This window comes from Aptenodytes patagonicus, chromosome 2 (genome assembly GCF_965638725.1).
Source record: "Aptenodytes patagonicus chromosome 2, bAptPat1.pri.cur, whole genome shotgun sequence".
Lineage (NCBI taxonomy): Eukaryota > Metazoa > Chordata > Aves > Sphenisciformes > Spheniscidae > Aptenodytes > Aptenodytes patagonicus.
In genome coordinates, this window is record NC_134950.1 from 61,044,701 (window position 1) to 61,071,293 (window position 26,593).

Consider the following 26,593-nt stretch of genomic DNA (forward strand, 5'->3'; position numbering starts at 1 on the left):
TCACTTTAAGAAGACAAAGGCATTGAATCTTTCCATCCCATAACTTCAGTTCTTGGGTAATGTGACGCTCAGCATTTCAGTCTGGACTGGAGGATTCTGGCTATGTAGGGGAACCCACACAATGCCTCTGTAGCACATAGGAGACATGCACCCTGAAGTAGGTCTTAGAAAAAGAAAAGAGGGGAAAAAAAAGTAAAACAAAATCAAAAACAAGCCAGACAGATTCTTACTTGCACATGCCACTGCTCCTTTGTAGGGAAGATGGGTACTTCTTCCAGTCAAGTTTGAAAAAGCAGCAAAAGTCCCAACTGCCAGATTTGTGAGATGAACAGAGGTATTATTTATTGAATAAACCCCCAGCCGTTAGGGCTGATGAATATGCAGTGTTGAGGATCTTGAAAGAGCCTGGATGTGATATACATTTTACCTTGATCTGCTCACAGTGTCAGCATTGACTATTCTTGAGTGTGCTGAGAAGTAGGACTTTAAATGTTCAGAGAACTCCACCAAAGAAATCTCAGGGTTGTTTAGGTATCTCAGGAGTTAGGTAGCAGCAGAATGAGGGTAAGCTATATTTTCAAATAATGTATCTAATTTGATTTAGACACCCTAGTTCTGTTTTTTGATCCAGTCCAAAGCTCAGACTCCATTTCTGCCTTAAAAGAGAGAGGGAGTGCACAGTAATTGCATAAGTATGAGATATCCAGACAGTGTAAGTGAAATAATGTGTAAGAAATAGGCAGCTTTTTATCCAGCTGAAAAATTCAAAACTGATCATGAATACTTCCCTGCTGAAATAGGAAAAGCTTTTGCAGCTGTGCTAAGTTATGCCTGAGATAGCAATTTTCTGCATGTATTCTGGAAGTGATTACTATCTCAGTGATACTCCCAGCTGAGAGAAAAAAAATGTTAGTGGAGGAAATTATGATGATGATGGTGACAGTAGAGTTACCTCCAAACTCAACATGACATGGAGTTAGGGCAGGTACAAAGTAGATAAGAGACATAAAGAATCTGAACATCTTTAACATTGTCCTCAGCTATTTACGAGTAATAATCCACTTTTTAACAAGAAAGCAAGTGCTTTGAATTTTACTGATGTTCTTTTCACTTGTACCATATTAAATGTATCGTGTGTGTGTGTTACTTTAATGTGATATCCAGATCAATTACATTGCTGATACAAGTTTGAAAAGTGTGTGAGAATTGTTTGAGTCTGTGTTCTGTAACAGGAAGGTGAGACTCAGTAGACATAAAAGAGCTACAAAACCTATGGAATCTTGTTGTGTAACTTAAAATAGCTTGTGTGATGAGGAAGAAAATTTCTCTCTGTACATCTGTCTTGCAATTCTAATGGAAGATACATTTTGACCTACTGAGGTACATTTGTTCCGTGCCTGCTACAAGTAGTCCCAGGGAAACTACACCTCACTTTCAATGCTGTGTAGTTCAGGTGGTGCCAGGACACTTCTTGGTCTTTCTCAGACTCTGCATTTTTCTGAAGTTAGATAATGGAAAACAAGATACGGAAGTGAAGTTACCGGCCCATCAGATAGTAGTGAGCAATCTATCAACCAATCCATTTTAATTCATTTGACATGTTTTACTGCTCTACACAGTAAACACTGAGGAAATCAATGTGTCATTTCCCATACATGTGCAGGAGCAAACACACATTGACATTAAGTTTAGAGGGACATTTGTTTGAAGTCTCACCCTTCAGTAAGATAATAAGCTGAAACCACAATGTAGTTAAATTCAGGTAGGAATAAAGTCATGGTTATAATCATATATGTGCATGTGTGTATGTGTGTGGCTATGTAAAACTGTGATATGAGAAGACTGTAAGACAATATCAAATGCATTTGAAAATGAGATTGTTTGCAGGAAAGAATGAAATTATCCTGCTCAAAAGAGCAAGCTGACAGATTCTAATGGTCCCTCACATGCTGTGTACAATAAACATTCAGCTTATCTTTCCAAGAACAATAAAATTCCATGTACTATTGCTCGACATAAGAATGATTTTTACATGTCTTCATGCCACTGACTCTCTTGTAAGTTAATCTCATCTCTCATCAATTTTTCACCAGCTTCACTCTGATGTTGATAAAGGAGATGGTTCCATCAAATACATCTTGTCAGGCGAAGGGGCAAGTTCCATTTTCATTATTGATGAGAACACGGGGGATATTCATGCTACAAAGAGGCTGGATCGAGAAGAGCAGGCCTACTACACGCTCCGAGCACAAGCACTAGATAGGCTGACTAATAAACCCGTGGAACCAGAATCTGAGTTCGTCATTAAGATTCAGGACATCAATGACAATGAACCAAAATTTCTGGATGGTCCTTACACTGCTGGAGTTCCCGAGATGTCTCCTGTGGGTAAGTGAAAATACACTATTGGTGTTGTGGGAAATTTGTTCCTATTGCCTTTTTAAAAATTTCATTATTTTTTACTGTATTGCACTAAGCTACTTAATTATTTATGAGGCACCTGCAACAGTTAGATATTTCAAGACTTAACTGGAAATAACATGCTAGATTAAGTATTTACCCTTTCAAAAACGTTGTGAAACTCAAATAGCTATGTAGGGATTCAGATAAGCATTTTATGGTGCATTTCTCATTGCAGTGCCCAGAGGCTTTGTTTTATAATTCTTATTAACAATAATAAGTTTCACACCTATGCTATGGTTCTCAGAGGTGATAATGTATCATTTTGTTCAGATAAAGTCCGTTCTTAACAAACTCTTCAAATTCCTGCTAGTGCATAGCATAGTTTTTTCGTTGTGTTGCATGTATCAGTAACCTTTTACTGTATATCTTTTCTAATACTGAAATCCAGCTCTCTGGGAAATACATATAAGTAGCAGTGACTGGGCTATAACTTGAGATAGTTTCAAAATTCCTGTGGAATCAGAGAAGAATGGCTTTTAGAGGCTTCAGACCCTCTGTTGGAAAAGAAGAAATGCTAATTTTTCCTGAGTTTGAATTAGGGAAGAATTTCAACACCAAATCCACTATCTCTTCATTTTGAAGAGACCAAGTGCTCCTGTTGTCAGGTGCCACTGTTCCTTTGAAAGCTGACTGATTTGGACCAGATAGAAGTTTGGCCCAGAGACATTTTGGTAAATTTTACTTTAACCTGAAATTATAAATGCAAGCATGAAGCTAAAAAAAGCAGAAGATTAATCTACTTCAGTGGAAATACATGTATGGCAAGTCTCACTACAGGTTAAGAGAGTTATATGGTGATTGAAATTAGGATTTTCTTTGCTTGACTGTTTTTAAACCTTATCAAAATTTGATACTCTTACAGTAAGACTGCCCGTATAGAATTTGCTATAGTTTCCTCAATACCATCTCCTGTGGTTTTGGATGTTAAACAATGCCTCTAAATTAGAGCTAGAGAGAGAAAAAGAATCTTCCCTGCCTAAGTGCCCTGCAGCAATCATTAGTCAACATTGCTTTTATATTTGAAACTCAGCTTAGGAGCCAATAGGAAATAAGTTATATATTGCTAATGAGTTTTCTATGTATTTATTTTACTAAGCAGTGAGCATAAACACTATTTCTCATTTGATACTTGGCACTTGTTCATTGTCAGTCGAGCACTATGTGGATGGCTGAACGGGCAATAGTAGCCTTGGAAAGAAAGATGGACACCACAGCTTTTGAAGAGTATCAGGGAGGAGATGAAGTCATGATACATTGCTGAGAACTTTTTACTGCTGCACTGTGGCAAAACAGAGATAATAAGATAGTCTAAGATTGTAAAACCTAAATATTCAGCACTTCAAAAATATGTTCTGTAAAAAATATAGCTTTTTTTTTAAAATTGCTGTTTTATTTTAGAATTAGATTATTTGAGTGAGCTGTACCATGCAGCAATGGTTAGATTTTTGCACCTTTGTCTTGTGCCCTGAAGAACAATATCTCCACATTTCCTTTTTGCATGAGTTACCTCTGTCTTGTCCTGTACTGGCATACTGGCATATGGACAACTACTACAGATATATGAGGTTTACCTACACACACAAATCCATGCCTGTACCCCTCACCCATGCTCCATTTGTTCCAAAAATATATTGGGAATCAATCTGCGGGGAGCACACAGTGTGAAGTGGAGAACATAAGAACTATTTTTCAAAATGAGCTGCTTTTGCATATTTTGTTGAATCTTTGCCACATAAATGACTGAAAGAAATTCTCTCCCATACGGACTGCAGCACCAAATATATATTCAACTTAGGTGGAATATCGTGCAAAATTATTAACTGAGACTTGTGCACTCTCTGGGATTAGTGTCGACTAAGGGTGGTTTCATCTTCATGAGCTTCCTGAAACTGTACATTTTAAACATCTTCATGGTTTGTATCACACAGCTACTGGGTCCTGCATTGTTACTGAATTAAGGATTACCATGAAATGCCTGTGTGGCACTTGTCTTACATAGTCACGTCGATTCATAGTTTATTCGTATAACACAATTTTTAATTAATCACCTGAAGCATTCATGAAATATTAAGGAGAAACAAAGTATCTCTCTCCTATTTTGTTAAAAATTATATCCATGACAAGGATTTTTAATTGGATATTAAACAAAATGAAAGAGATCGCAGGATTATAAACCCAAATTAACTATAAAGCTAGGAGAACTATAACCTTTAACCTAAAGAGTGGTTATGCAAGTATAATAATTCTGTATTTTATTTGACAAATATTTTAGGACATTATCTAAGGCTAATTGAAGTCAATCTTTTCTGTTACTTGAAATTACTTTGGATCAGGTTCAAATTATATTTGGGTCAGGCCCAATTATATTGATTATTCTGGATAGGGTAAATATCTTGGTGGCTTGTAAATCTATTCATAGCAAAAACCTCAAAGATATGGCTTATCTGAAAATCATAGGGCTTTTTTTTTAACATATGTCTCACTTAAAAAATCTAGCAGTGTTGTATTTCAAACAAAAAGATTGCAAATTATAGTTGAAGGAGTGTTAAAAGAGTGTTCCTGTGATGTTGACCACAAAAATAGCTGATGCGAGATACTGATCTGTTTGGCTTATAGACAAGGGAACTAGGGATAAAAATTCCAATACCCAACATAGGTTTGGTTTTGTTTAATCTTGTCTACTCTCCAGACATATCAACAGCTTTGCTTGTTACCCAGCACAACAAATATCTTTCTTGCCACGTTTGTTATTTCTGATTGAGACGGATAGAAACATTTGATTTTTATATCAAAGAAAAAAAAAGGCAAAAAAAAGAGCTTTATATCATGCTTAAATCTTTGGTACAAGTGGGTTAGTGGGTTTTGAGAGCCTGAATAAAGGGAGAGTGTCTCTTTCCAGTCACAAGACCCCTCTGCTTCACTTTATCTGACCTTGCTGCTGGGCTGGGACCAGTCTTGGGCTTTGTCACCAAGTGAAGGCAACCTAACTAGGCTGTGGGAGGAGAGGGAGGAGGTGAAGAGGGTAGAACCTGCCCCCAGGTGCTGCCTCTCCCCCTTCACACCCCTGGAGGGAAAAGGCTGTGGAGGCATTGCTGCATCAGCTCTAGGCGAGGGCCAGTGGCAGAAGCACAGAAATACCAGGTGGTATGGAACAAAACCAGGCTGGGCTGTTGCCTGTAAGGATTAAGCAGGTATTATGGATAACTTGATAGTAAAGGTGTTTAATATTTCTAGTAGCAGCTGATATCACGCAGAAATGTGATGCCATCATGGAATTGTTTTGTGTATTACACATACTACACATCATTAATTGATATCAGTCAATGTCTTTAATAACTGACTGCCTTTAAAGGTCTATTTTTAATTGTTATTGTGGTTACAGTTCAATTGATAAGGGTTTGTGCAGTTTCAAAACTAAGCATTTGTTAAGTTCATCTAGTTTTAGAAACCAGTTTTCCCTTAAATGATTTCACCAATGTTAAACATGGAAGTCACACAAGCATTTCTCATACAAACTTATTTAAAAACTCTGGTAAAATACCACACAAGTTACTAGCAAGCTTTTTAAAAAGCTCTGTGCAGAAGTTTGTAAAACAATAAACTCAGAGATTTAAAAAGGATCCCTCTGAAGGATCTCCAACTAAAAATAAACTTCAGCAACCAGTTTACTTTTATCTGACCCTATCACAGAAAAGGTTGATCTCTGCAACGTGTTGGAAACGTTGCTGAGTCTTGACTTGGGTAAATTAAAGTACAAATAATGTTCTAAATTCAAGGTCCTCTTTGCAAAACCTCCTCCCTTCCTTTTGCCCTAATATCAGAACTTAAATAGGTCAAGTTCTCAGATTACTGCGATTCTGTAATATCTACCAATATCTATTGAAGGTTAGGTTAAAAATCATAGCTTAAACATTCTGGAAAAAAACAGAAATCTGTGCCAGCCACACAAAATTCAGTGTGTTATTAGCTAGTATCAATAAAGAAATATGTGGAACACCTTTTGATTAGCAGCGTGGATTTTCCCTCAGTATTGCTGCAATTGCTGAAAAAGTTTATGAAGTTGCTACATGTAGAATTCTTTATAATGAACTGATATTCAAGCTTTGTTACAAAGACATAATTGTAGGGAAAAATAATTGTAGAGGAATCCATATCTGAGAGGGAAAGACACTTTTTCAGTAAATAACCCCTACTTATTTTTTCAACCCATATCAGACACACAAACTGTAAGAAACATTTAAAGGTGTAGTTGCGAAGCTACAGGTTATAACAAGTCACTAATGAAAGTTTGTGGTAGGGTTAGTGTCCTATTTACGCTTGCAGTCTAGGGCTCTGAACAATGCTGCCATAAACAGGATTTACTGGGACACTCATTCTGTTGGATGGAGTGAAGGTGTAGTGCCTTTTGTTGACTGTCCCATGTTACTTGTAAGTCCTACTCTTGGACGCATGTATGACAGCTGACTGCCTGTGTGTTATGAGGTAGGGCAAAGTGTTCAAGAATAAAAGGAAGACTTAATTTCAGTGCAGGAACACAAACTCTCCTTTTGTAAGATGATGTAGCTGGAACTACGATGCAACCATTTGCATCGTATCCAACTATGGATACTCATACTCATGAGTATCCATAGAGCTTTATTGGTTACATTTTTTTTAAGGAAAAGAAGCATATGAATTTGACATCAATCCATTGCAAGAAAAATTAGGACAGCTCTGTGTTGCAATGATCGTCCTCTGAAGGAATTCCTGTTCTTCAGGAGAAATCTGCTTCCTTTGGAAAAATCTCCGGAAATCTTCACACGCTGATCTTTCTGTGCATCATGTTTCCTTGGAACTGATTTCCTACACGTAGGACTTTTCACATAGTTAGCATACCTTATGTTAGCTTGCATATTCTGTTTAAAAAATATATTGTGTAGAAATCTCCCTTTCAGCATGGGACTTCTGGAAGCTCAAAGTTTTTGTGGGCAACTGGTAAAGCAATAATGACAACAGCAGTTGTTTTAAAAGATCTTTCCCCCATGAGGTTTGAGAGAAGTTGATTAGCACAAAGGGACTAGAAAAGTATAATTGTGTTTTAGTTGCTGATTACACTCAAATGGGATGAGTGCAGAAAGATTTGGTGTTAGAATTTCTACCTAAAAAAAAACTTTTCTAAAGGATCTACGTGTTTTAGGAGAAAGCTAATTAGATTCAGATACTGACTTTATTCATTTCACGGAATGTAGAGGGTTTGTTTGCTACATCAATAGATTTTTACAGCAAACAAGCACTTCTAAGCTTGCAGGATTTCCAAAAGGTCTGTGCTGAGGTTGCAGAGCCTGTAATTTCTTTGCTTTTGTATTGGTCTGGAGTCCTTGAAAGTGGCAAGAGCAAGGAGCAAAGACGTAACTGTGTGTGAGGTTTATAAGCACTTTTGCCAATATTTGCAGACATTGTAAGCTTCATTGGCAGGGCTTAGGAACTTTGTAAATGTGGTAAGCCTGGCTTTCACAAAGAACACAGGATGTCAAATAGTCATTATGATACCCTTGTACTCAAAAGCTGGAGAGACTCTGGCAAGTTTAAAATAGGTCCCTGTATGAAATTACATTATAGACTAATCTGTAAAATCAGTTTGACATACTGAATCAAAGCTCTTAGTTACTGGTGAACAGAAAATTGATGTATTTTAAGTCCCATAACTGATAAATGACTTGATGGATTAACTACCAATTTTCTTTTTAAACTTTCCATCTACTTAATAGTTGCATGTGAAATTTCAGGTTGAGAATAACCTTTTCCCTGTCCAAAAATGTTAGACAGTCCACACGAGAGAAAAATTGCATTTAAAATAGAATTGCAATCATAATACTTTGTCATGGATACTTCAGGAAGAGAGATCAGGAATGTGGGTTAGTTAGACCATAACTTAAGTGAATGAAGTTATTTTATGAATGATCTTTTCTGGTCAGAATTCATTCAAGCAGATCCCATCCTTTGTAATCTGTACCATTTTATGGAGGGCTGCACTTAATCCTCTCTCTCCAAACCTTCGGCCTGGTCCCAGGACGCTATGATCCTCTACTTAACTGAGAATTGAGAAGCTGAGGAAAATGGATGGGAGACGTACTATATCAGACATGAAGAATTTCAGAACTTTCTCCCACCCATTTCCAAAAAAAATCCAAATAAAACTGACCAGAATACAATTTACGTTAAGTTCATCCTGGACACTTGCTATTGCGGTTTGTTTTTAAAGAGTGATTTCTAGACTTGTGCTCTCATTTTCGCATGTCAAAAATGTGTTCATTCGGAAAATGAACACTCTCTTTAACAAATGCTTTTCTCTAGTCTTGTGTCTAAATCCAATTTCTGAAGGAATCTGATCCTCTTTTCAAGACCTTTCCTGGGCGTCTGCCAAATTGCTACAATATTAATTTGCAACCTAACCTCCAAATGGGTCCTTGGGCTGTTGAATGGAAGGTCTCAATGTTCCAGACAATCTGCCAGTGAGAAAAAATAATCCTTTCTGGCTATCAAAGGGTGGTGACCATGGCCAAGGCCCTGGCTCCCAAGTGTCATTTTATTCTGGTCTCAGCATACATCGTGGAAGCTGTTGTACAGAACAAAGCAAATGGGAACTGACGTGAAGAACATAATGAATAGGAGCTGGATGCAGAATGAGATCCTCACAAAAAATATGCTTCTTGCTAGCCATTTAGACATTTTGCTTTCTTATTCCTGTCAACATAGAGACATTTCTTGCTAAAGAAATGTTCATGCAGCAGATTATTACCACAACTGATACTAAAGTATTGCAGATCATTGAAGGAAATGAGTACTTTTTAAAGGAATTGAGAGACAGCTCTCACCCGTTTTGATCTGAGCTGAAACAGAAACTCTTCAGCCATCTCTTTATAAAAGGGCAGATAATTATATAGGCTAAAACTAATTTTATATATATATGTACAATTATCAAAATATATAATACTGATATATGTATGCGTATTTGAATCTCTAACTACTCATTACAATTTTAACATGCAGACTTCTCTTCAAAGGGAAACTATTACTATATTTCATACTTAAACATACCTCTGGCATCACCATTTAAGAAATATTGTTCACATACCCTCCATCAACCAAAGGCAGAGATAGAGAGGGGGAGCTACCGAAGGAGTTGATTTTTATTGCTGTGGGTCAAAGGCTGAGACTATTTGGGAAGACTGAACTCTGTAATAGCCAATACCACTGATTTACAAAGAGGACCTTATACTCTAAGCCGAATCAGCATGGAAATGATGAACAGTTGTAAAAAAGCCACATCACACTGTTCCAGATATATATTGGCACAACATGTTGAATAAGTGTAATTCAGATTTTTGGATCTTTTATGTACAATAGTTCCTTAAACATTTTGCAGGTACTTCTGTAGTTCAAGTGACAGCCACTGATGCAGATGATCCTACTTACGGCAACAGTGCTCGAGTGGTTTACAGCATATTGCAAGGGCAACCTTACTTTTCTGTGGAGCCCAAAACAGGTAACTTTCCATAAACTCTCTGCACTAATGCTGAGAAAAAAACAAAATGTGCATTAAAACTTGCTAGGCACTTATTAATGTGGTCTCTTGGTTAATTGACTACATTTGGATTTTGTTGATCTTTTAATCTCTTATTCTTCAGAACAGATTATGAAAACCACACGTCTGAGCTATGTGATAAGCAGAAATTCCTGGAATGGGAATTTTTATCTTCTTGACAATCTACTAGCTCCCTGGCCTGCTGCCTGTTGCCATCTTTCTGATCAATGAAAATTTCAAGATGCTGTGAACAAGTTTTCTTGCAGATGTTTGTTTTAGAAATATCTAAATATTACATAGCCATATTTCCTTAAGTATATATTTACGGCATGATCACCTCTCCATTCTACTTTTTAAACTGAAGTTTTATTGTGGGAAATGTATATTTTCTTTATTAGTTTGAAGAAGAAAACACTGTGCTTCCTATCCTTATCTGATAAAACATTTTGCTGCCACTTGCAAAACAAATTACTGGTGGAACTTTTTTTTATTATTTTCATGAAATTTTGTGAATATTTTAAGCCACAACAAGATGCAACCTTTAATCCTCTGTCGGTTTAATAAACATTACCCATTCTACTGTATCATTTCATAGAGCGGGAAAATATGTTCTCGCTCTGCTCAGTTCAGTTTGGTGCCTAAGCCTTCACTTACACCAACATGGAGAAGAGTTATAATCTTCATTTCAGAGATGGACAAGTTGAGACAAAGAGAAACAAACTATTTACCCTATTTATCATAACCAATCTGTGATGTGAGTCAGACATGAATCCCAATGCTATGACCAAAAGGTCACACTCTATTTAACAACATCTAAATTTGCAGAAATAAATACTATAATTATTTTCATATTGCAACAGGTCCATCCTCAGCAGAAGTTCTATAGAAATTTCTTTTTCCCCCCAATGAGTATGATTTATAGTGGTTTTCTCTCTGTCTCTTTCTCTCCATGTATATGTATGTACAATGTATATTGTTATAATGACTGCAGACAGCCCTTGAACAATAATATGGTAGTTTCTGGTAAATGAAAATTTTTAAGGATTCAGACTGAAATGTTTGCATACATTTTCACTTTAATGTGGTACTGTGTGCATGATAATTAGCTTCCAAATGATTGGTTAACGTTGCCTGGCAATTTAACTATGATAGAAAAACAAGCAGGCCAGAAAAAACAATGTAGAAACAATAACGTTATGAAAATGTATATTAATTGTTTTTTAACATGTCTTGTAAAATGGATGAAGTAGTGCCAGACAGTCTGATTGTGAAATAAATGTTTCAACCCAGAGATGATTAATGGCAAGTCCTGCATTCATAAGGGAAGAAAGAAATACAACTCTAAACATTCAACAAATATCAGATGAAGAGATATGTGTCCCAATGTGCCTCTCCTTTATTTAGTTTGTTTATGTTTCTTTTGCTGCTGACACTAAGTGCTGGTGGAGTAAACGGCTGCCTCTCTGGAAATCAGAGTTAGTGGCTGTACTGTGTACTGAGCATGAAATATTCATAAAGTCATCATGTTTTGAGAAGGCATATTTCTTTTCTGATCTGTATCAGCAGAACTGAAAGGACGAAACATGAAGCTTTCTTCTGGTTTTTATTTCAAATCAATTAATTACAAATTATATGCAGATAATCAAATGGATATAATAAAAAATACTTCAGATATTACAGTATTTCCATTAATAAATAAAAAATCTCTTAATTACACTAATGCTTTAGAAGTGGGTATTGTTAAAGCAAATACATCATAAAATAAGATCATTTCATATATATGCAGAGTGTGGCATGTTATCAATATTAGTAAGAGTTAATGTGGTGAATGACTATTCAAGACATTGTGAAATGAGTCTTGACCTTGGAATCTTAAAAATGAGTGCAGAATATTCTGTTCTTCCTAGCTCTAAAAGAGTAGGAAATCAAACACAGAAGATGATATCTTCCAGGGAAGGGAGTGTTACCCAAGTCGTTATGAAGTCTGTAGTTCAGGGAGAAAATATTCGGAAAAAAAGCAGTCATGGATGGCATGACCCACAGAATCTAGTATTAAATAAAAATTGGTGGATTTTGGTGACTACTTAAAATAAGCTTGTAGTATGTCAGTTCAGCTCCTGGTCAAAACCTGTGATATTAGTGTTTAAATTAATTCTTTCCTCTCTTGTTGCGATCATTGATCTGCTGCTACCTTTTAACGGCAAACTCAGCTTTCACGGTAATGTATTTGCTTGTGCAATCATTGACATATCTTGTCTTACTGCAGGTGTTATCAAGACTGCCCTTCCGAATATGGATAGAGAAGCCAAGGACCAATACCTACTAGTTATTCAAGCAAAGGACATGGTTGGGCAGAATGGTGGGTTATCAGGGACTACATCTGTAACTGTCACCCTGACTGATGTTAATGACAACCCACCCCGCTTTCCACGACGTAAGTTACTTTGTAAAAAAATGACTTGTAATATTATTTCTAAACACTGTTATTTTCTTCACGTCATGCTATTTCTGAACAAAGAGTAAAAGTGCTCAGCTTCCACGTTAAGTACTTTGAGAATCACTGACAGCAATGATGATGATGATGATGATTACATTGGAAGAATCTTTTTTCTTTAGCTAATATGTTTCAGATCAGTTGAAATTATGTACAGCAGGTACATTTATTAATGTATTTTACTTCCTGTCTATGAATAAAAAGACAAAAAAAGATACACCTTAATAGATATTTAGCTCTTGCCAGTTGGGCTTCAGGATGCATAGCTCTTTAACTTGACTCTTAAGCCTTCATATTCCTTTGGCTTTTTAACAGGTTTTCTCTTGTGCATACGGTGTTTCCTAGGGAGTTAATCACAGAAGAGCTGGAAAGTCATCTTCCCTTCATTTACTTTCTTTGACCAAGGTGGCTCTCATCCTAACCAAAGAAAGGAATACACAGTTGTACGCTCAAACCTGAAGAGCTCAGTTTATTGATAGTATTCTGTCTGGGGTGCTTTTTTTTTTTTTAAGAAAAGTCCTTGCTAAGTAGAATTAAAATAATGTGAAGAATATATTCACGTCCACTCCAGTCTCACCTCCAACGATATAAAAAAATAGATCTGTACATAATAGATTTCCTGTTATTTCAAGCCACCAACTGCTTGAAATAATAATAGAATAACTGAAGTTATTTTTGAAGGTGAGGGTGTTATTGGCTACAGAGTGCACTCAGATACCCTTTTGACAGCATATATATAATTTTTTACTTGAATGAAAAAGCTAGAGTTTTCAAGAATACAGATGGTGCACTTACTGTTAAAGAAATGAATATATATCAATTTCTATTCATATTCAGATTGCAAACTGCCTAATCAAGATACACAGCTATAAAAGAATAAAAGCTTATATTGATATTATTTGACTTGGGTTTTTTCCTCTTTTGTGGAAAACAAAGTAAAATATTTTCTGCATTGGAACTCTGTAGCAGGCATTCACCTCATGATTTGCACTTAAGTTTTGAACTATGTTTTCGCATCTTTGCCTTGCACATCTCTTGTAGGAAGAAATTATGCCCATAGTACTTAAAGCAGAGTCCATCACAAGGAAAACCTAGCAAAAAAAGGGCAATTCTATTTTAAACTGAATATATTCTGGTAGCCTGAGTAAATATTCAAGTGCATGATTTAAAGGAAGGTAGATTTTTAAGAAGGCTATAATTTTTTTTAGCCTACAGTCCCAGAAGACTCTGAATTTGTTAAATTTTTAAATTTCACAGGATCATACCAGTATAATGTCCCAGAGTCTTTGCCAGTGGCTTCTGTGGTGGCCAGAATAAAAGCTGCAGACGCAGATGTGGGACCTAATGCTGAAATGGAGTATAAGATTGTGGATGGTGATGGTTTGGGAGTATTCAAAATTTCTGTCGACAAAGACACCCAGGAGGGAATCATAACCATTCAGAAAGTAAGTCTGATTTTTCTCACTGATACTGTTTGGATCTGTGCAAGATGAGGAGAGGTAATGAGAGTATGAGCTTTTGTTTCTAAGAGCCTTATCTGCTGTAAAAGTTTCCATTGGCATATTTCCTCTTGACTTCAGTGTGTGCGTGTGTGTGTGTGATTTGGAGCTTTTTAATGACTTACACTGAAAATTCTTGTGGGTTTTTTTTGGCAATAGCTGTATTGTTTTGATGAGGGTTTTTTTTAAAGCTCCTGCACGTACAAGTTTGGATGGGAATCTCAGCTTTAGTCTCACTTGTCTTTATATTAAAGAGAAAATGTGAAAATATATCTTACAGTAAAAATGCAAGCTCCGAATTCAAAATGGATCCCAAATGTAATTAAAAAAAAAAGTATCTAATTGTCTTTGGCTGATGTTGTTCTATTCAGGAGGCACACATTACTAATGTTAAAATTATATATTAGTAAGAATAGTTGTTTTACAAGACAATATATTATAAAAATATTTTTTCCAAAAAATTGAAATATTTAAAAAAATAGTTTTTCTTCTTAGCTTTCTATATGTACAGTTAGAAAACTAACATTTTAAAATTGAAAATCATGCTTATATAAAAATATTAAAACTCAGCATTCTTACCTTGCTGCAACACATTTTAGAGTATCCTTTTACAAAATAAAAGTGTGTTGAAATATTTTACAAGAAAATTTAATTTTTCAGAACAAAGAAAAAAAACCCAACACCTTAGACAGAAGAATCTCTTCTCATACAATTTCATACTCTTCATGTGTGAATGCTTGGCAATGACAATACTGAATCTACGGCCCTAACTCTGCTAAGCAATTTAATACCCCCTAAAATGTGGGACTGACTTGGCATTTTAGAATATGTGTAAGTATGTTGCTGAACAAGGACCTATATTTGTAGTTAATATAATTCTATAGCAGATTTTTCTTCCCTATATACTCTTTAACCTCTGTAAACTTCACCTACCAGTTGTGGGGTTTTGGGGGGTTTTTTTGTGCTTTGTTTTTTTGTTTTTTTGTTTTTTTTCCTTCTCTGGTGCATCAATTCCTTTCTAAAGCAATATAAAACTTCAGTAACATTTCTCCTTTGAAAGAAGTTAATACTGCATGATGTTGCAAAGCAATGGGCTAATTCTCTGATGCCCTGAACACCCGCTGAGAGCTGGTAAGCATCCATAGATGTCACAGGAAATGGAGGATGTTCAGCACCCTTGAAAGATCAGGCTCTAATATGTGTAGTGTGAATCATCTTTTTTGAAGGCAAAACCATCCATCTTAGGCTTCTTGCAAACTGTGCTAATTTCTGCTTAGCATGTTTGAAATACAAACGATCAAATGTTAGTCATCTCTTTGTTCAACAGCCAAATTCAGTGTAGCTCCTTCAGTTTGCTTGTTTAAGGTTTTTGAGCAAAGATCTGGAAGAAATATGCCTATCCTAGAGGGAGAACATTTATCAGTGCCACAGTGAGCCCCCCTGAATCAGTCAGGGGCTTCAGCGATCTAATTTGAGAACTGATGAGTTTATTTTAATTTTTAGTATGCTCTTGTAGTCATAGGGTTTGTTCCTGGAATCTCCTGATTCCAGTGTTGTACAGTGGGCCAAAGAACTGTCATTTTTTATTTCTATAATCACTTTAGCCAGGGAGTTGAGCTGGACTTTTCAGTAATGAACATTTATCCTGAGAAGTGCTTTATGAAATGTCTATTGGACTACATTAAAGAGGTTACAAAATTTTGACCTGATGAAATGCTCCAATTTGCTAATAATTTTTAAACCTAGATGCTGCTATATTTTGACACAAGAATTCAGACTTTTTTCTCTGCAGTGTTAGAACATTTCTCTCATTTACCTACTATTACCGACTTACTTTCCCCTGCCATACCCAAAGGGGAGTCCCCACACTGAGGGGCACCTCCCAAACCTCTGGATGCCCTTAGCTCTTCATTTGGACTCCAGGGAACTTGGTGCCTTGCCCCAGGCTAAAAGATCCTCCCTGCCAGCCCTGCAGATAAAACGGCAGAGAACATTGGCTAGGAGGGAAGAAACAAAGTGAAGAGCTCAAGCACAGTGGCTAACAGGCAACTGCGCCTTGTTCTTCTCTGGAGGACATGTACATAGAAGACCATTAATGACAGTGTATGCAGGTTAAATGGGCTTCAACCACCGAGCCTAACCTGCCAGATCACTATGGAGTCAGGCAGGGGTTATCCTTGCATGATAATGTGTGCTTGTTAGTAAGGAATTAGGGAAGAAATTAAGTCTGTAGCCTGGGATCTGCCTAAAAAATTTACCTTCTGGCAGGTGACATTCTGAACACCTCTGAGTGCAATTAGCTCTCTCCTTTTCATGTGTCTGAAATCACCTGAGGCATTGAGAAACAGCTCAGCCTCCAAGCGCGTGCCCATCATTTTAAACTTGTGTGTATTTATATGCTCAGATGACACGTCTGTATACACATCAAGCAGTAAAATGCCAAGGCAAAGACTTCTGAAAAGGCACACTTTGGTTCTAAATGCAAATGTGTGCCTTAGCTTTGCATACTTTTGCTGCAATCATACATACAAATCAGCAGGCCAGGCATGAAAATCACCGCCAGTATCTCTGAGCAGCTGAAGGCACTGCTCCGTTCATTTTTGTGCTGGGTGTTGTGGAGAAAGTTTGCCACTTGATTTTTGGAGTTCCACACACAAACTGAGGATTTTACATTCTGTTTTTAGAAGGATAGCCATTTTGAGACAATTTGAAAAGTTGACTTCCTCATGAAAAACTAAGACTTTTCTTTAACACATAAGGAGCATCAAGTAAAAAAAAAAAAAAAAAGATTTCATAAAGAATAAAAAATTGAGAGAAGAGAGATTTAAGAATTCATTGAGCAAAGCAAGTTTTTTGTATGCTCCAAGTGGATGGAATGTGAAACAAAATGCCCAGGGATCAGCAAAAATTGCAAATAAATTATTCATATATATAAATTCAGGAAAATGAACTTTTTTGAAAAAGAGAGATACCAAGAATCATGATATTAGAAAGAGAAAAATGTTACATGTCTAGGTATTTCCCAAGATTACTTGTGTATAATGGACTTGACTAATACATATATTGACTTGAAAGGTGGCAAAATTGGTGAATGAAGTTTGGGTGTGTTTAATTTTTGGTTTGGTTTGGGTTTCTTCCATGCACATTTTAACACATTTCTTCTCTGCACCCTGTGACACAGAGACTTCAAAACATCAAAAGTCAGCAGAAAAAAATAGTTGAGGTTTTACTCTAAGAGTGATATTAATTGAAATATGGAGTGTATTCTTCCCTCATTTATCTCTCTTCTGCATTGCTAAATCCAGATATCTCTGGCTTGCATGGTTTATTCAGGATGGATTTTTCTCTAAACAGGTTGAGAACAGTGCTATTTTTCAAATAGTAGCAGTTCTGCTCATAGTTTTCATAGCCATGGCAGGACTGGGGATTACATGGTCCTGAACATGTTAGTACTGTTGCTGCCTAGTGCCTAATGTCCGTATATACTAGGTACTAGACTAAACCTCAGTTCAAGGTAACATTTTGACAACAGGCTGGTACTCTTACAATAGCTCCCTTGACCATACGGAACCAGACGAGGGAGGAATACTTTCTCTGTGTTTTCATCCACTTGGTCTTTATCCCTCCAAAGAGTAAAGAGTAGGATTGTACTACCTTATGCAGCACAACTAAGGAGCATGCATGCTGTACCACTGTACAATGTTTGCTGCTGTATGGCTTTTCACATACTTGTGACACCTTATTTTTTTTCATCCTGGTTAGGATGTTTGAATCGGGATTAATTGAATGAGATGTGAAGTTCATGTATTCCAGCAAGTTGCTTAAGTTCATTCTAGGGGGGAAAATAAATAAATAAATAAATAAATAAATAAATAAATAAATAAATCTTTTTCAAAATATTCTTTGGGAAAAGGACTAACTTTTGTTCATGAATTTATGGCTTAAATAATAACAAGGCGTTAAGTCTGGGTGGAACTGATTTTTTGTGAGATTAGTGAGGCTAGAATTTCGTCTTATGACGAGCTAGTAAAAACAGTATTGAATGATTTACTCAGCTATTGGCACTAAAAAATAAAGTCTACCTTCTTCTTCAATACATTAACTGAATTCATTAACTGAATTAATATGAAAAAAAATTATCCAACATGTATCTAGGACAGTATATAAACGTGCTTAAGTTGTTTTTAGGATGACATGCTCTGTTTCCAACCTGCAATAGGATATGAAAAATACTAGAAGACAAACTTTATTTTCCTGGTATAAACAACAAGTGAATGGGACCCATAAGCACAGTTCAGAGTGGTATTCTCAGCTTACAGGAAGGGTGGGAAAGTGGTGGGAAAACTAGTGGGGGTCTTTTCCTGTAACCTTCTATGTTCATACAACTTGTTGCCTAGTAGTTTCAAGTCACCGTGTAAACCTTCCCATTTTTTTCTTTTTGCACTTTCTCTTTTATTAAATAATAATAATAAATAAATGAAAAGTTCTTGCTTGTCAAATGAAACAGAAGAAAGCTCTTCCTTTATTTTTATCCTGTACAGAGCAGTCTAAAGATACCACCTACTCAAACTTCGTGCCAGAGTTCTGATGTTGCAAATAATGGGAGAGTTTGGCTATTCTCCACCCCGCAGGCACACTCTCTGTAGTGAATTCCTAAATAAAGCTAAATTAGATGTGTAAGTCACTTTTAAGCAGGATTTAGGAAAACATCCATCTTAGGTGATCTTTTCAGAGAAAAAGAAATGTCTTGTACAGTTTTTGAAAAGGAATTGGGCATTTATATTTCTTAGAAGTATTTGAAAATTTTATCCTGGTTCACACTGTGACTCAGTTCTCCATCTGTAGAGTAGGATCAATTCCTTCTTGTGGTTTCATTTGTAATTTACATTCTGCTATCAGTGCTCTCTTAGTAAGGACTCAGATCATTTGCATAGCTACATTTCACAGTGGTAAGGGTGTTTGGAAGAAAAGTGTAATTTTTCTGAATATACTGGAGTTTTAAAAAACGTGTTGGATTTGTCTCTGCAGTAGCAACCTTAGAATTGAAGAAACATTTATGGAAGTTAATGATGATTCAGTCATTTAATACAACAAATTCTGAAGTGTCCATGCAAACCTATGTGTGTACAATTTCAAAGTGAATTCGTGTTGACTGTTCACAGAATCCTGACTGTAATACACATGAATGGAATCTTGGCTTCACTTTCTAAGCAAAGTGCAAACACAAGACCATAGTGTTTGTAGTTTCCAAAGACTATTCCTAAAAATAGTGCACTGAAAAAGGCATCATATAAGTACAGATCTCACTTTATTCACAAAGTTGCGGGCTATAGTTAGACTTCAGTAATAATAATAGCTTAGTAGCAAAACATCTTAAGATAAAAACCTGATAAATGATCTGTATCCACCTACACCTTTATCAAATACTTGGTGCTTAAAGTAGTAATGGTAATTCAATAATAAAAAAGGCTGCAAGGTATATTTTTATTGTATGTATCACATGTGACTTTTTGGAAGGTTATGAGATCTGATTCAAGCCGTTTTGAAGTCTGTGGAGAGATTTTAGTGGACTTAAGTGCAAAAAAAAGCCTGAAGACTCTATAGAGAGAGGGTTGTCATGTCTTACTGTAGCAAGTGACAAGCATTAAGAAGATTTCCCACGGTACAGTTCTTGCTCACTTTGCCTTCATTTTGCCCCCCAATACACAGCCCTACCATCAATATCACCAACAAATTTGAATGTTAGAGGGAAAAATGTGGAAAAAAGTGTTGCAAAGTACTTTCTCATAGAAATTGACTAAGAGATTATTCTAAAACCTGAGTTCATTCTAAGACTAATACTGGCAATTATAAAAATGGGGGGGTTATGCGTAAGCTTTTGGGTGAAAAGCTATCTTTCTATTACTGTTACATTTCACTTTTTTTTGCAGCTAGAAAATTTTCTTTCAATTCTATATCAGAGTCTACAATGTAAGAACTTGAGACTTCCATGGTTCCTTTGAGAGATAATGTGAATTTGTTTGATGTACTGCAGTTTTCAATATAAAACCTGAACTGGGCTTAAAAATGGGATTTTCACCTCTGAAAAGTACATTATTACAAAGTTACCATATAATAAAAAATGAACATTACAAAAATGGGCTTCCTGTGAATGATAACTTCATATCCAGCCTCTGTAATATAGATGATTTGTTTTGTAATTTCCTTCAGACAGGATAAAATTCTTACCCCTTAAAAAAAAAAAAAAAAAAAAAGAAAAAGAAAGAAAGAAAGACAGACCCCGCAAACCCCCAAATGAGAGAAAGATGAATGGATCCTGCACAGGATCTAATCAGATAACACCAATGCACAGATATTAATGAAGCTGTCAAGCTCTATTCACTGTACTGAAGGACTGAAGTATATATTGTCCATTTAACCTTCAACACTGATGTAGTGATTTGTAGTCTGTTGACTTGGTATTCCATTATTGGAGTCTTGTGCTTTTGTTATAGCAGGAAATAATGAAGGCATGATCTGAAGGCCAGTTAAATAATGCTCTCTGTTTAACAGACATCAGTGATAATTAGATAAGAAGAAAGAAAAAAAGGAAATCTTTTCAGTTCACTTTTTCAGTCTTTCATTAGTGTCTGTAGTGTGTAATGTCTTCATTATATTATCCACGAGTTGTTGAAACATTTCCACCAGGTCAAGAACCCCTGCATACTAATCATATCTTAGAGGTTTTGTTTATTTTCCCAGATTGTATTCTGCCTCAGAACTTGGTACCTGTGTATTCACCATAGGGTCTGAGGATGTGTATCTTATAGGAACAGACTGAGGATGACTGTAGCTTTTGTAGACATTGTCACACCCCACAGGAGACAGACTCTGCTACAAAGAACTAAAATAAAACAATGTTACTGCCCCTCTATAACACAATACCATTTGATATTGTAAAACCCCTTTGCCAATCTATAGTGCCCCTCTTCTAAATGTTAATTGTTCCCCGCTGTATATGTACATACATTAGATTTTTTATTTATTTATTTTTCATTAACAAGGACCCTTATAGGTTTTGGAAACTATCAGCAGCTTTGGGTACCAGAAGATATCTGAGGGAATCCTAGGGCAGGATTCATGTTGCTGAAAGCAGATGTTTTCTTCTTCCAGTTATTGAGACTCCCTTACTAGTGACTGGTGAAAAACAGGCATTCATAAGTAGACCAGCTCGTTTCTTCCCTAGAAGAATTTTGCTACGCTCACAGTAAGCACCATATGGTGATTTTCTCAGATGTACATGGCTAAGTTAGAGAAGGTGAAACCTGCTCTTAGTAAGCAAGACTGTTTAGAGTATGCATCTATACCGTTGTTAGTTTTGCATCCTTCTCTATGAGGAAATATCTTTCTAATGAACAAGATTTTTAGGTGTTCCCTACTAGTCTAACACTCCTGTAATCCAGTCAAATAACGAATGATCTCTTTCTACATTACAAGAATAAAATATGATGATTTAAAAATGCATGTCAGCCCTTGTGATAAACATTCACATGGAAAACACGTGTTTTTATGAATTAAATTATTAAAGTTCTAATTTAGTCTTCTTTAATCAATATAGAAACATGGGAATGTCTTAAAAAATTAATTTAAATAATATTTCTTCATTATTGTGCTTAGTCTATTCAAATTAAAATTTATATAATTTGTCCAATTACATATATTGTGCTCTATGCACTTTCTCTATTAAATCAGAATTTTCATAATCTTTTTTTCTTAGGATGACTGTGGTGTTGACATTAGTATATCATAAGAAGCTATCTTGTCTTCAGTCTCATGATATATTTCCATGTATTTGATTAAGTATTGTTGTAATCTCAGTCATCCAATTTCAACAGATATCACTGATGAATGAGAATGAATTAGCCTTCCCTTCTCCGCTACATATTTTTGTACATTCTGACTGAAAATATACTGTTTGCTAAAGGCTTGCCTTTTTTTTTTTAGTTCAACAAATCTCAGCCTTTTGTCTTTGACATTCTTCAGGTTATCATTTCTTTAGTTAATATGATATTTTTATTGGAAAATGAGAAGTCTTAAGATATTTGTGTACTTGGTTGTCTTCTCCTTAACCTTGCTGCTAATCTGGTCATATCAGTTGCTTAATTGTTATCAGTACACTATAGTTTCTGAGACATTTTTCATCATCCTAATACCACATTGCATTTGCATTATGGCTGTGAGGTTTGTTTCATAGCACATATATTGTACTTTAAATATAAAACCAAAATTAAAATTAAAAACAATTAAACGTGCTTTAGTAATTAATACTGACCAGTTGTATCCAGTATAGTGACCACTATCCAGACAACCTTTCTTTTATGGCATATCTGTGTTTGGAGAGCTACGGTTACTACAGCTCTGATTCAGTGCAAGAAGTAAGCGCTTGCATAACATGAGTGTATTGGGTTTACGTGGCAAGGTTTTGGTAGCGGGGGGGCTACAGGGGTGGCTTCTGCGAGAAGGTGCTAGAAGCTTCCTCTATGTCCGAGAGAGCCAATGCCAGCCAGCTCCAAGACAGGCCTGCCGCTGGCCAAGGCCGAGCCCGTCAGCGACGGTGGAGCGCCTCTCTGATAACATGTTTAAGAAGGGGGGGGAAAAACCTGCACAACTGCAGCTGGAGAGAGAAGTGAGAATATGTGAGAGAAACAGCCCTGCAGACACCAAGGTCAGTGAAGAAGGAGGGGGAGGAGGTGCTCCAGGTGCCAGAGCAGAGATTCCCCTGCAGCTCGTGGTGAAGACCATGGTGAGGCAGGCTGTCCCCCTGCAGCCCATGGAGGTTAACAGTGGAGCAGATATCCACCTGCAGCCCATGGAGGACCCCATGCTGGAGCAGGTGGATGCCCGAAGAAAGCTGTGACACCATGGGTCACACTGGAGCAGGCTCCTGGCAGGACCTGTGGACCCATGGAGAGAGGACCCGACGCTGGAGCTGGTTTACTGGCAGGACTTGTAATCCCAGGGGGGACCCACGCTGGAGCAGTCTGCTCCTGAAGGACTGCACCCCATGGAAGGGACCCACGCTGGAGCAGTTTGTGAAGAACTGTAGCCCATGGGAAGGAATCACGTTGGAGAAGTTTGTGGAAGACTATCTCCTGTGGGAGGGTCCCCACGCTGGAGCAGAGGAAGACTGTGAGGAGTCCTCCCCATGAGGAGGAAGGAGCAGCAGAAACAACGTGTGATGAACTGACTGCAACCCCCATTCCCTGTCCCTCGGTGCTGCTGGGGGGGAGGAGGTAGAGAAAATTGGGAGTGAAGTTAAACCCAAGAATAAGTGAGGGGTGGGGGGAAGATGTTTTTAAGATTTGTTTTTATTTCTCGTGATCCTACTCTGATTTGATTTACAATAAATTAAATTAATCTTTTTCCCAAATTCGAGTCCGTTTTGCCCGTGACGGTAATTGGTGAATGATCTCTCCCTGTCCTTATCTGTACCCATGAGCTTTTTGTTATATTTTTCTCTCCCCTGTCCAGCTGAGGAGGGGGAGTGATAGAGCGGCTTTGGTGGGCACCTGGCATCCAGCCAGGGTCAACCCACCACAATGAGGATCACATGTATTCCTGTTCGGAGAAGTTTTTTGCTGCCACATAGAGTTTATAAAAGTTCAGTGCCTTTCTGAGTGTGATGTGTTGCAATTCATTTTTCATTTTAAAATCTAGACTGTTTACAGCTGTATTGTAACATCAGCGTAATCGCTGACTTTAAGATGCTCATTTGGGATTTATCCTACTGTAACTCGATGGAGAACTTAGACTGTTGCATTTGTAGGTCAACAGATGTGTGTTTCACCTCTGCTGCTCCTCTGAGTGAGTACAGGGATGTTTTGCAGATGCTGTCAGATTATTTTGCAAGCACATGTCAGATCCCTATGATCTATTCAGAATCAGAATTGCAGAAAACCTTTTTTAATCTGTTTTATACACTTGGAATTATAGTTTGAAAAGATAGTTGAGTAACCAGACTGTAGTTTTAGAAATGCTTGGGTCTTTTGTTGCTATTCTTAATGATTAAACTTGGAATTGCAAAGGAATAGTTAGCTGGGCATTTGGTGCAAGCTGACAAACTAAGACTATAGATATAGGGTAAATGGTGCTAATATCAACATGATGCTTTCTTTTGATAATTGCCTGTGAGGTAAGAGGATTTTTGCCTCCAAAATAATTTTCTTTACAAGAGAAAGATCTCCAGATCACAGATATCCCGTTAGTTGTGGGGGGGTAATTTTTAATTGTAATGCAGTATTTATTCCAAAAGATACTATACTTTCATCAAAGAAAATTAAAGCAGAATGAAGGTGGAAAAAAATAATGTGCACTTTGTTTAATAAGGAAAACAAACCAAAACAATCTCCAGGCTGCATCTCAGTACAAAATATTATAAAACATGTAGTTTAACCGATTGCTACATTTTCTACACAAATTTATACAGAGCTTGGAGTAATAATTGATTAGTCAATCCCAGTGCTATGCAAACCCCCCTCTGCCCCCCATTTTCTGAATGAGGTGTTTTCACAAGAGAACATTATATCAAGTTCTTATGTCTGAGTAGTATGGCACATTGTATTTGACATTACCTTAGAAAAAATATGAATAAGACAAAAAGAAGTGTTCATTCACAAGGATGAAATAATGGGGGAGAATTTGGTCCTCACAGAAGTCACAGAAAGTTTTGCTATTAACTCAGAGAATTCTTATTTCATTCACAGGGTAGAACTACCTTTACCATTGAAGTCATTGGGGAATATTTGCTAGAAAGACACTGCAAATAGTGTTTTGAGAAAGCTAAAAAATGAGCCATCAACTATACTCTGCCAATCAAAAGTGCTGGTTGGATACAAATGCAAAGTTCATTTTGTACTTCCTGACAGTTGTAAGTTAAACAGTTTTGCAGCAACATCACTGAGTAATAAAATTGCCAAATTACTTTACCTGTATAGGAGCTGGATTTTGAAGCTAAGACAAGCTATACCCTGAGGATAGAAGCAGCCAATATGCATGTTGACCCTCGCTTCCTGAGTCTGGGACCCTTCAGTGACATGACAACAGTGAAAATAATTGTAGAAGATGTTGATGAGCCGCCTGTGTTTACTACACGTTTGTACTCCATGGTGGTGTCTGAAGCAGCAAAGGTCGGCACTATCATTGGAACTGTAGCGGCCCATGATCCAGATGCCTCAAATAGTCCTGTCAGGTAATTATAAGATGTCTTAATTGTTTATTTATTTAGCCTTTGTATTGAAGTTGTTCATTTTGTTGTTGGTTACACTGAAAGCAATTAGTTAGCTTTTTTCCCTTGCAGGGGGAGATTGAGATGTTCTAAGAGTTTGCATATTTTGACTTTTACACTCCTGAACTACAGACCGTTTGAAAAAATAGTATATTTAAATCTCTGCAAAAGAAAGAAGAGAAGAGAAGATATAATTTCAGGATTCCAAAGCAAAAAACCTCAACATATTACTCATATTTATTTTTCTCTAAGTTTAGGAAGAGTCTATTATTATCTATAACAAGTTATGTTCTCTTAAATCAACGAGGACCAAAACAAATATATATAATATACAAATATGTGTGTGTCTGTGTGTGTGTGCATAATGATTCATATTCTGCATGCACTATGCACAAGAATGTAATAGCACATAGACTCTTGCATGGTAAACCAGAGCTGAGGTCCCACAGAAAAAAAAATTAGAAAAAACTCTTTACATGGGAGAAATGGATAGGACAAGACATGTCCTGTCCTAGTCAGGATGGTTAAAGGCAATAATCTTTTGTCTTTTGTAAATTCTGCTGCAGCCAAATATCTTCCATTCGAATGGGAAGAGATATGAACACTAGAGATGCATGAAAACTGTCAAGGGCCTCTTCCTTTGTCTTCAGAGTGTGAAGAACCTGCAAGTCTTCCACAATCTAATGTGCAGGATCATAAAGAAACCATAGGAAAACACAAAGTATCAATCTTATGTTTGCCTGTATGTAAGGTCAAAGCTCAAGGACAAAGACTCACTACCTAAGTTAAACCAGTGATGAGTTTCTTGTTACTTTTCTTATGCAGAGTAGTAAAATTAATTGTCAAAGGAACATGCAAAGGATCTAGAGGGTAATACTTCTGACTCAGGAATTTTGTGAACTTAAACATCCGCAGGAGGAGGAACACATACACACTTAAAAGTTAGTACTAAGTTTCATTTGTTATTATTGTTCATTTAGGGCATACATAGAAAAGAACTTCACAGGTACAGCACTCGTTTGGATGTCACCTTTTTTGGTGATGTTAAATTTTTACTTTCATACATAGAAGATGAACTTGGGACTCTAGTGTAGCTCTGTAACTTCTAAAGCAGCAATCTTAAGTTGTAAAAATAAAGCATATGTTTCACTCCTAGAGATGACGTAAGTGTTCTCTCTCTTTTTCATTATGTATTTGCAACATATTCAAAATAGCTGATTCCTATCATGTATAAACAAGTCCTAGATGGATGGTTGGCATGGATTAACTTGTGAAATTTATCTTTGCTGAGCTCTTTCTTTGCTGTGGCA

General features: G+C 36.7%; 1 protein-coding gene across 2 annotated transcripts in view; it reads left to right on the top strand.

Annotated features, from left to right (window-relative positions):
• The window catches only part of CDH7 (cadherin 7), an 83,198-nt gene that overhangs the window by 35,851 nt on the left and 20,754 nt on the right, over positions 1 to 26,593 (top strand). For both annotated transcript variants that reach the window (XM_076330046.1, XM_076330048.1), the window contains exons 3-7: positions 2,094 to 2,388; positions 9,869 to 9,988; positions 12,294 to 12,461; positions 13,779 to 13,966; positions 24,994 to 25,247. In XM_076330046.1, the coding sequence (XP_076186161.1) occupies positions 2,094 to 2,388; positions 9,869 to 9,988; positions 12,294 to 12,461; positions 13,779 to 13,966; positions 24,994 to 25,247 (1,025 nt within the window). The remainder of the gene's footprint in view (positions 1 to 2,093; positions 2,389 to 9,868; positions 9,989 to 12,293; positions 12,462 to 13,778; positions 13,967 to 24,993; positions 25,248 to 26,593) is intronic.